This window comes from Ochotona curzoniae, unplaced genomic scaffold, assembly GCF_017591425.1.
Source record: "Ochotona curzoniae isolate NIBS_2020 unplaced genomic scaffold, NIBS_Ocur_1.0 contig_3498, whole genome shotgun sequence".
NCBI lineage: Eukaryota > Metazoa > Chordata > Mammalia > Lagomorpha > Ochotonidae > Ochotona > Ochotona curzoniae.
In genome coordinates, this window is record NW_024465885.1 from 43,579,061 (window position 1) to 43,590,504 (window position 11,444).

General features: G+C 52.1%; 1 protein-coding gene across 1 annotated transcript; it reads left to right on the forward strand.

Annotated features, from left to right (window-relative positions):
- Positions 1-8,950: 8,950 nt before the first annotated feature.
- On the forward strand, positions 8,951-10,958 carry OLIG1 (oligodendrocyte transcription factor 1). The gene is made up of 2 exons (XM_040980744.1): positions 8,951-9,875; positions 9,915-10,958. Exon 1 carries the CDS (start codon positions 9,052-9,054, stop codon positions 9,853-9,855), a length of 804 nt encoding a protein of 267 aa, XP_040836678.1. The 5' UTR covers positions 8,951-9,051; the 3' UTR covers positions 9,856-9,875; positions 9,915-10,958.
- Positions 10,959-11,444: the final 486 nt, after the last annotated feature.

The following is an 11,444-nucleotide window of genomic DNA, read 5'->3' on the forward strand; positions in this document are numbered from 1 at the left end:
TTAGTGTTTGGTGCGATGGCCTAGCAGCTAAAGTCCTTGCCTTGAATGTGCCAGGATCCTATATGGGTAACAGTTCTAATCCCGGCAGCTCCACTTCCCATCCAACTCCCTGCTTGTGACCTGGGAAAGCAGTCGAGGACAGCCCAAAGCCTTGGGACCCTGCACCCGTGTGGGAGCAACCATTTGTGAGCTCCTGGCTTCAGATTGGCACAGCAGCAGCCATTGTGGTCACCTGGGGAATGAATCATCGGATGGAAGATCTTCCTTTCTGTTTCTCCTCCTCTCTGTATATCTGAATTTGCAATAAAAATAAATAAATCTAAAAAAAAAAACCCCAACAGATTTTCAGGCACCACTTGTACTTGTGGGGTCAGAATTTGCATTTTTCTAAGGACCCTGGAGAATGGAAAACCACCCAACAGGCCACACAGATCAGTTAGACTCACGGTGAGCCAAACACATATCCAAGCTTTTTGCTGACGAAGGTCTTTGGGAGGCAGGTGTGAGTGTACTTAAGAGCTCAGTTCTCCAGCTGCATTAACTGAGGTACATGGAAGCCAAGAGCCTGCCCAGGCTATGCACCTGGAGATGGCCAAGCTGTGTGAGTCATGGAGGGGCTCAGTGTAGATTGTGCCCTCTGGCCAGCTCCATGCTGTGCAGGCCAAGCCTAGCCCCAAAGGGGGCACCACTGGCAGTGTTGACCTGCAGCAACTGCCATTAACAAGGCCCTTGGGACCAGACGGTCCCAAGCAGTGGGCATTTATTATCTCCCAGTTCTGGAGACCCCAAGTCCAAGATTAAGGTGTCAGCAGGGCTGGGTGCTCCAGAGGACTCTGAGATGGAATCTGTCGCAGGCCTCTGCCCCCAACTCCTGCGTCTGGCAATCTGTGAAGTTCCTTGATTTGCAAGAGCATCACCCTGATTTCTGCCTTCATCCCCACGTGGGATTTTGTATGTGTGTGTGGAGAGAGGGAGGGAGGGGTGCCTAAGCATGTGAACCCAAATTTTCCCTTTCTATGAGGCCATCAGTCAAATACATTAGAAACGCACCCTAATGGGCTCAATGAACTGTAAGTGAACTCATAACATCACGATGGCTCTGCTTAGAAGTCAAGTCACTTTCTGAGACCTTGGGGTCTATGACTTGAACACAAATGTGTCAAGGGCACACTGAACACATCAGAGAGGTGAGCAGAGTAATAGCAGTGAGTAACATTGCCCCACATATCATCCTCCATGCCTTGAGCACCCACACAGCCCAGTGCCTACCACAAGACTGAGGCTAGTTCTGTGCTCATCCTTGTGTTGAAAATAGTGGAAACCGAGGCCCTGCCAGGTTGCCAGGTGTCATGTCCCAAGCCTTGCAAACTTATAAGTGAGGGAGCCAGGATTTAAAGCTAGGTGATCTGGCTCCATTAACACTGCATTTCTCTCTATTTGTTGGTGTCTACAGTTATACTGAACTCACACCTGCACAATCTCCTTAGCAAGCCCCTGCTGACTTTTGGTTGGGGGTCCAGCAGAGCATCTCTGAAACAGTCCTATGAGTGATGGAATGGAGGAGAGTGGCAGGTACCCAGGGGGCTCTCACCAGCACCTGCTTGGTCCATAGCACAAGCATGTACAAGCAGCAGAATTCAAAAAGTTCATGCAAAGAAGAGTGCAAGAAAAGCTAAATTTACTTCTGTGCTGGGGGGAGGGGGGGGCGAGTCTCAGGCCATGCCTTTCATTTTCACAACATGCATTTTCCATGAACTCTCGGAAGATTTTGAAAATTCCACACCAAAATAAAGTCATCTTTTTTTCTTCTAATATTTATTTACTTTTATTTGAAAAGTCAGATTTTACAAAAACAGAGAGATGTGAAGATCTTACATCTCCTGATTCACTCTCCAGATGGCTGCAGTGGCCAGAATAAGCTGATCCGAAGTCGGGAGCCAGGAGCTTCTTCTAGCTCTCTCACGTGGTTGCAAGGGGCCAAAGGTTTGGGCTATCCATCACTGCTCCCAGGACTTAGCAGGGAGCTGGATGGAAAGTAGAAGAGTCAGGACTTGAACTGATCTACTTCATTTGGGATGCCGACACTAAAGACAGAAGTTTAGCCTACTATGCCATGGTACTGACCTTAAGCTCATCTTCTAACCCATTTTTCCACAAATATTTTGAAGTCCCTTTCTGCAATTGGATGCTGTCACGATGGTGTGATCAGCCACGGAGGGTATCTCTGACAGGGTCCCCTAAGACTCCAGATCGCGTGGTGTCCCAGCTGCCTCAGATTGTGTAAGCACAAGTGATGATGTTTGTATGACAATGCAATCGCCTCATAGCCCATTTCTCAGAGTCCATCTCTGTCATCAAGATCACAAAGCTGGAGGCTGCAAATGTGTCTCCCTTGTGCAGTGCGTATGGGAAGAGAAAACTCAATCACTGTTAGCGTTGCGAGCATCCCTATATGCCAGCACCAAGCTCCCTCCAGCACCCTGTCCTGGGGTTGTGCAAAGCTGAGCCTTACACCAGAAAAGCTTTCGGGTGTGGGCAAGGAAAGAGATTTGCATGGTGAACCCGGATGGTCCTAGCCACCCAAGTTGGTATTTCCAGATCAGAGTGTCCTGGGGAGAGGCAGGTGGCAGCCTCAGAGTGCCCATGGCCTTAGCTGCACCCTGCTCTGCCTTTCTCCTCCCCTCTGGTAGTCTAGTCTGGAGTCAGATGCAGCTCTTGCAGCCGGCGCGTGTGTGTGTGTGTGTGTGTGTGTGTGAGAGAGAGAGAGAGAGATTGAGTAGGAGCCAAATAGCAAACAACAGGTGAGCTTTTTGAACAGTCCTCCTCTGTGCAACGCCTCCCCTATCCCCGCTCCCACAGGGGAGGGGGTGTCTTGCCCAGGCGACTCCCTGCACGGCCCTGCGCTGACTTCCAGAACCGTCTGTCTCTGCAGGTGTTCTAGGAAACTGGGCCTCAGCACTGCAGTGACCCATATATGATTACCTTTCAGGTTCTCTAATTCATCATTCACTCCTTTCTGAAAACCTAGAATGGAAGCTCAGCAGCACAGGCACTGGCCTCCCTCCATTCTCTCGGCAAACACATCGGCCTGTTTGTTCTCTTTCATTCCCGCTCTTCCTGTTGCATTCTGCCCTGTTCAATGGGGAAAGAGTGGAACCGGATGGCTGGACCCGGCACAGGGAAATGACTTCACAGTCACCTTTGTTTCCCCTCATTCCTTTGAGCGCACTTGGCCCTTGCAACTCTATGAAAGGGCTTGTTTCAACCATTGGGCGCATCCAGCAGGCCAGAGATGCTGCAGCCAGAATCGCTCCCCATCTTTTTTCAGCCTGCCCTAAGACTACCGGTTGCACTGCCAAATTTGGGGGCAACAAAACTAACCATGACATTGGACATTGTGTTATAAATTAGCCACAGCCATCCAAGCAAATTGTCACTTGGTGTTTTTTTGTGAGTGTTTTTTTTTTTTTTTCAATTGTATCAGTGTAAACCTTTGCAGTATTCGGCCTTCAGCTACTGACTGAAGGAAGCTGTAAGATTTTTGTTCTGTTCCAAAACCACCCTACAGAATCCATGGCACATGGGCTAAAATGCATATCTTAATTCACAGATTTGACCACCCTGCTCACGCCAGGATTCCTAGTTTTGTCGCACTTTTCTTTCTAAAGTTCTCACTGGCTGCTTTTCAGTTTGAGGGGAACAGAATGTTTTGGTGAACATCTTTAAAACAAAAAGATGTGCTGTTCTTTTTATAACGCATCTCCTGAGGATTATTTGATGTTTCTTTTAAAGATAAGTCCTTTTCAGATATACAAGGAGAGGTGTGAAGCCTCCTTTCATGGAGCTCCAGTGCCCTGTGGAGATGCAGGGCAGAAAGCATTGGAAGTTTCTACTTCTGTTAGATCATCGTGAGTTTAGGAAAGCAAAACACAAAAAGCAAGCATCTGCCCATCTGTTTGAGTTACGTCACCAATAGCTCAAAGCTTTGGTCATTAAGAGGCACAGATACCGTTCAATTTGTTCTTCTATTTTTCTTTCCTTTTGCCTTTCTTTCACATGCACACTTAAAAAAAAGCACAAGACCAATTTAGACTCAGAAATTATCTTATGTTATCAATTGATTAAAATCAGAAACAAAGAACACTTAGGAAAAATAAAATCTTCCCATAGTATTTTTTTAAACAACCCTACTACATTTCAACAACTTCTTCTTCTTTTTCCTCTTCTTCCTCCTCTTCTTCTTCTTCTCTTTCTTCAGATTTATTGACTTATTTGAAAGACAGAGTTCGAAAGAGATAGAAATCTTCCACCTGCTGGTTTATTCCAAACTTGGTCACAATGCCCAGCGATGGGCCAGGTCAAAACCAGGAGGCGGAAGCCAGGTGATCCCCCACATGGGTGACAGAGGCCACCCTCTGCTGCTGCTTTCTCTGTCACATTAGCAGGGCACTGCTTCGGAAGTGGTGTAGCTGACACTCAACTTGTCACTTACAAGGCAGCCTAGTCCACCACCCCACAATGCCAGCTGCTACATTTGGTCATCTTTAGTGTTGCAGTCAGAGCCGGAAATGGCTACCTCCCTTCCACACTGCAAGCAGAGGCAAGGGACAATTGGGCAGATTTGACTTCATGCCGTCTTTCCTTCCCTCTTGTGTTCCACAGGGCTGGGATGGGGGACTTCTGATATGGGGCAGACACTGATCCACATTTGGCAATGGTGTGAACTTTTGGGCAATTTCTGCTGTTCAGAAGAATCTGGCCTTCTCAGAAGGCAGCAGTTTAGAGAGTGGACTTGACTGTGTCATTGCAGATCTTAGCTCCAGAAGCACGTTTGAGCACCCTTTTTCACGGAGTCGGCTTCTGCACGGGGACCGTGCATCAAAGGACAGCCAGCGACTGAGCTGTCACGGCACAGCCTGCCTCTGTGGTCATGAGAGCCTGGTTGCTGCTGCCACATCCAAAATGCACTCACTCCCCTGGCCCCCTTGCCACTATTTCCAAGGGCCCAACTTCTCAACCCAAAGCAAGATGGGCAGCAGGCTTGAGGGCACGAGCAGGGGACACTAAGCTTTCATCCAAGTGAGATGTCCACCTCCTTGGAGGTGAAAGGAATCCCCTCCCCCGCCCCCACACACTGCTTTAGGCAAAGACAAGCACGGTTGTTATGGCAGGAGCAAGTTACCTCCAAAGTATGTCCTGAATGTGGGAGGCCACAGCAGCTGCCTCTCCTTGAGATGGCCAAGGGGTCCCTGCCAGCAGCCACAATGACTCGCTGGCCCTGGCCAGCTGTCACGCTTTGCATACCGCCGGAGCTCCAGCCTGGCACAAGGGACTGTCCAAGTCACCAGCTTCCATGCAGCCAAGAGCCGGTGCCCAGGCTGTGTCTGTATAGCCACCTGGAATGCTTCCGGCAGGCTGGGAGAGGTTTGACCCCCAGGCACACTGATCGGTGGCGTGTCCACTGGGCAGTGTGGTCTTGGCCAGGGAGGAAGGCTTGTTCTATTGCACGGAGAAGATGAGAGGAAATCAAGGGCTCATGGGGTTCCTTGGGGACACTCACAGTAAAGGAGTATTATTTGGTGGGAGGTTAGGGGACTGAAGAACAGCTCGCATGCTTCCATTTGTTAGATTCCCGGAAAGCCTCTCCTGTGGTCAGAAGCCGGGGGGGCGGGGAGTTGGGACAACTCTGACGTAGGCGTTAGTTTTTTTCTTCCTCATTCATTTCCTCTTCCTGCTGGAAGGCAGAGGCCCAGAGCCCCTGCCTGGGATGTGGGCACAGGAAGAAATTAGACCGGAGATCCCCTGGCACAGCTGGGAGATATTTGGAAAGCCAATTGCTGATGGCAGTGACTCTGTCTCTCCTGACTGATGGCACACAGCAAATCTATATCCTCTTGGGACCTCCAGCAGGGATTCCAAATGCCCACTGATGGTCAGGTGCAAACCAAATGGAAAAAAGTATTTGAAAGTGGATTGATTTCCCAGCAGGAGAAAGGATGATCAGTGTTGAATTGCCTGAATTGTACAAAGTTGGCACCTTGGTCTCTGTTTCTGTCTCTCTCTCTCCTTTCTACAGACCACAGTCTTGCTGGGGATTTAGCTCCTTCCTGCCATGGCTTCCTCTGTCTCTAAGTGAACTTCCCATAACCATGCTGGCCAGACTTCACTGAGGGCCACTCTTGGATAAAGGCACTGGTAGAAGCGTATGCATTTTAAGATATAAACCTTGGGGTTGGTGCCTCGGCTTAGCAGATTGAGGCTCCAGGGGCCAATTCAAGTGCTGGCCACTCCACTTCTGATCCAAATCCCTGCTGCTGTGCCTGGGAAAGCAGTGGAAGATGACCAAAATACTTGGGTCTCTGCAACCATATAGGAGACCACAGTAAGCCTGTGGCTTTGGACTGTCTCCGCTGCAGACATTATGACCATTTGGGGAATGAATGAACCAAAGGTGGCACTTCTCTCTGTGTGTCTCTTTCCCTGCAATTCTGTCATTCAAATAAAAAAATACATGTTCTTATAAAAATAGAGAGTGAGACTTTTGTTAGTGGAGATTTGAATCCCAATCTTAAATACCTACCTGGGCACATGGGCGCCGGGGAGCATGGTGAAATAAACAGGTGGTCCGGGCTCTCCCAGCAGCCCAGTGGAAGACACCGAGACAGGACCAATGTCATACGACACAAGCTGTGCAGAACCTGAAAATGAGGGTTTTTCAAGTGCAACAAAAGGAGGAAGAGGAGGACTCAACAAGGCTTCGAGAAGGACTTGGAGTGGAATCTGTGGCATGGGCAAGGATGAAGGCTGGAGGCAGAAGCCAGAAGGAGCCAATGGGGAGATATTGGCAGAAGGCAGCTGGAGCCAAACAGCCCCGCAATCCACAAGCCACAGCCAAGGGGCTCCTGGAACTGGATCAGTTCCCACGATGCACCCCTCTTCCTGTTCCAAGGATGGGTAGGTGACGCCAGCTTATTTCTTGGTTACCCTCCAGATGAACATTGCCAGTCAGACTTTCTGCAGTGTTGCAAATGTTCTGTCAGAGTCATCCACTGCTAGACCACTAGCCTTGCCTGAGACTGCTTTGCCCTTCAAGTAATGCTAACACATCCAGGAAGCTAAATGATCATTTTACATTCACTAATTTAAATATCCCGCTGTGGTCCATGACTGCCTCCTTGGAGGACCTCCTTGGGACACTTTGCTAGGATCTTATGGCAAGCTGCAGTAGTCTAGTGCTGGTACTGGGGACCCAAAACTCTCAGAGCCACCAAGGCATGCTCTTTGATTTAGGGAAGAGAAAAGCTCTGTCCAGCCCTCAACAGATAAGAGTGTGGGGGAGTGTTGTTTGGTTTCTGATAAGAGGCCAATTTCTGGAGTGAGCTTGCTTAAGCAGGAGTTGAGTCATGGCGGGGGAGGGGGGGAGGGCAGGGTGGAGTAGGGTGGGGGAGGGAAGGGATGGGGAGGCCAGAGCAGCTGCTGGGATGAACCTCCTGGGATGCCATACCCACCTTGGAGGACCTGGGCTGGGATCCTGGCTCCACTTCCTGTTCCAGCTTCCTGCTGATGCAGCCCCTGGGGGGCTGAGGGAGTCTGACCCCTGCCAGCCACCACAGAGGCCTAGAGGCAGTGCTGAACTCCTGGCTTCTGCCTGGCCCAGCCGCAGCTGTTGTGGGCATCAGGACAGTGAAGTAGCTGATGGGAGATCTCTTTTTTCCCTATCTCTAGCTTTTTCTCCAACGTGTGTGTGTGTATGTGTGTGTGTGTCTTAAAGATTGATTTATTATAAAAGTAGTCTGAGAGAGAGAGAGAGAGAGATTGATTTTTCATCCACCGGTTCACTCCCCAAATGGTCATAACCTCCAGAACTGAACAGGTCCAAAGCCAGGAGCCCAGAGTTTCTTCTGGGTCTTACCTGTGAGTGCAGGTGGGGGTCCTTCCTCTGCTGCTTTCCCAAGCACATTAACAGGGAGCAGGATTGGAAGAGGAGCAGCTGGGACTCCAAGTGATGCCCATATGGGATACCAGGTGCCTAGGCAGCGGCTTTACATGCTATGCCATTGCACAAGCAATATGTATAGCATGAACACATATCTTTTGGGGAAGTTTCTTACCCCAAGCCCCAAACCTCTTTAGTCCTTAAAAACGTTTTTAATCAGAGGGATGGAGAAGAGACCATCCACTAGTCAGTCATGAAGCTCAGAAAGTTAGTTCTGTGAATCTGGCAGGATAGAATGCTTTTTTCTTTTAACAGAAACATGTTACACCCATACCCACAGGAGCATACCCGCAATAGCCAAAAGGCAGAAGTAACTCAATTGCCCACCTGCAGATAAGCAGATACACAGAATGCGGTCTACAGACACAGCAGAACATGCAGCCTCAAAAAGAGGACAGAGTGCTGACACCTGCCAGTCACTGACATCAGAGTCTACACGACGCTGCGCGGAGCCTTGCATGGAGCTATCCACAAAGACAACGCCCAGCCGAGGCCGACAGCAGCTGGGGCGACAGAGCTGGGAGGCAAGGGGGTACAGAGCTTCCGTTTTTGCAAAACGAGGGGTTGTGTAACTACGTGGATGCTTTCAACACCTCTGAATCATACCCTTAAAGAGGACCAAGGTGGTCATTTCGTGATAAATGCCTGATCACAAAGTTTTAAACGCACATTTTTTAAAAAGCAGAGGTGCAAAGGAGCCTGCCAAGGCCTTTTTTTTTTTTTTTTAAGTTCTGGAACAGCCACGTCCTTAAGGTGGACAGGGCAAACGCTCCCCTCCCTGGTCTGTCCCCTGTCCGGCTGCTGGTCCTGGCGCACGGGGTGACCTCCCGGAACTGAGCCAGCCGCACCTCCGCGCTGACAGCCAATCAACGTATGACTTCGCTCGGCCTCGCCTCTCCATTGGCTGCGCGCCGCGGCCCCGCAGCTTCCCAAGCCGGGTTTAAAGGGGTGCAGCAGCGGCTGCCGCCCGGCCAGCAACTCCCACTCGCTGCTCGCCGGCGGGGAGGGGCAGCAGGTGCCACGGGCCCACCCCGGGGCGTTCCCACCGCCCCCAGATGTACTATGCGGTTTCCCAGACGCGCGTGAACGCAGCGGCCCCCGCGACCATGCTGCGGCCTCAGCGGCCGGGAGACGTGCAGTTCGGAACCTCACTGTACGAGCTGGTGGGCTACCGACAGCCACCCTCCTCTTCCTCTACCACCTCGTCCTCCCCATCCACGATGGGCTCCCTCCTCCCCAAGGCTGCTCGCGAGAAGCCGGAGGCGCCGAACGAGCCGGGGACCGGGGCGCACCCGGGGCCTCGCGCAGACTCCAAGGAGGAGCAGCAGCAGCAGCTGCGGCGTAAGATCAACAGCCGCGAACGGAAGCGTATGCAGGACCTGAACTTGGCCATGGACGCGCTGCGCGAGGTCATCCTGCCCTACTCGGCTGCGCACTGCCAGGGCGCGCCGGGCCGCAAGCTGTCCAAGATCGCTACGCTGCTGCTCGCCCGCAACTACATCCTGCTGCTCGGGAGCTCGCTGCAAGAGCTGCGCCGCGCTCTGGGCGAGGGCGCCGGGCCCACCGCGCCGCGCCTACTGCTGGCCGGCTTGCCCCTGCTCGCCGCCGCGCCCGGCTCCGTGCTGCTGGCGCCGGGCGCCGTGGGCCCCCCGGACGCGCTGCGCCCCGCCAAGTACCTGTCGCTGGCCCTAGATGAGCCGCCGTGCAGCCAGTTTGCGCTTCCAGGCGGAGGAAGTGGTGGTGGCGGCAGCGGTGGCGCGGGTGGCCCCGGTCTCTGCACCTGCGCGGTGTGCAAGTTTCCGCACCTGGTCCCAGCCGGCCTGAACTTGGCGACGGTGCAGGCGCAGTTTTCCAAGTGAGGGACCGGCCCTTGGGCGCCGACCTCAGCTCGGCCCAGTTTCTCCGCGCTCCGGTGCCCTGAGTTCAAGGAGAGTGAGACCGGCCTGGAAGAGTTTCGAACCTTTTCATCTTAGAGGAAGGGTCTGTCGGGCGCTCCTAACCATACGCACTCGTAGCAAGTGTAAATTACCCGAAAGGACGTTTTGTTAGAGCGTCAGTCTGGGCCGTTTTGGGGGGTTCGGGCTCGACTCCAGCTGCTTTGGGCAGTGAACGCGCCCCCACTGTTGTCGCCCGGCTCTCCTGTCTCCTGGCGCCGCGGTTACGCGCATCCGGGCCTGACGTGGGTTTCCGAGCGCTCAGTGTGATGTGTTCGGCTTGCCCCGCGTACAGCTGCGGCCTGCCCGTTGCGTGACCTCTTGGAGACCCGGCGGCTGCTGAGGGGGGGTGGTCTTTTCCTGCTCCCATTCAGAGGTCAGAAGCACCATGGTCTCTCCGAGCCCAGTCCGAGGCAGCCGGGTCATGCGGCAGGTGCTGGGCACGCAGGGAAAAGTCGGTGCGCGCCGGGGCAGCAGGGAAGGGCGCGGTCTCGACCTGTGCGCGTAGCTTCGGGGAGGCTTCGCCCTGAAAACCCGAGTCTTGGCTTGCAGCTGGAGATTTCGGCGTTCGTCTTCATCCCTCAGCGGTAGCCAACAGGTTAATCAACATCTGAGCGTGATTGGAAAACAGGCGCCGCGGCCGCGACTTACTAAAACAGTTGAGGACCGTAGCGGCTGTTTTCACAAAGTCGCTAATTAACTTTCCCTTTAAAGGACGCTGCGGGGAGCGACGCGGGGTCGCTCGCCCCGCGCCTGGGGGCGGGGTTCACCACGGACCCAGATCGCAGCTTCTCGGCAGGCGGGAAGAATCGAGAAGACTACAGGTCTTGTTACCTTACTAGCGAGCCTTTGCCGATTGTTTTTCCTCTAAATGATCTTATGATCTTTGAGCAGCTTGGGTGTGTGTGTAGGTGTGTTTGGGTGTGGGTGTGAAAGGATTTCGTTGTTTTCGTGAACCAAATGTACCATTTTCTTTCCCTTTAACGTTGATTTCTTGCGTTGTACAGAATCAAAAATAAATAAATAAATAAAACACTGAAAAGCAGAGTTGGACGTGTGTGGTCTGATTTGGGTGATAAAGTGAAATAGCCTCTTAGGGTGATTCAATGATACAACTTTCTGATTTGCAAAATGACCCGGGAAATAAGCCACTGTCGGCCGGAAATGGAAGGACTCACAGGTGAGCAAGTCAGAAGAAAGCAGGAATAGAGATTTGTTCTTAGGAATTTGATCTTAGCCAATCGGAGAGAGTAGGTCTTTGGAAACTATGACTTCCTTCCCTGAAAAGTGGGCTCTAAAAAGATGCCCGCGTATCACAACAGCATGCTGAGTTCCAACAGCGCTTTTCTGTCTGCTGGGACAGATCCAATACAGTGGGTCACACAGGTCTGAGTGGTTCCCATCAAGCAGTTGGATTAAGGTTGGAACTGTCTGCTCTGAGACTAAGGCTTTTAATGCTCAGGGGAGACATTTCTGCCAGGTAGCTGGCTCACCTGTCATTATTTGTCTACACA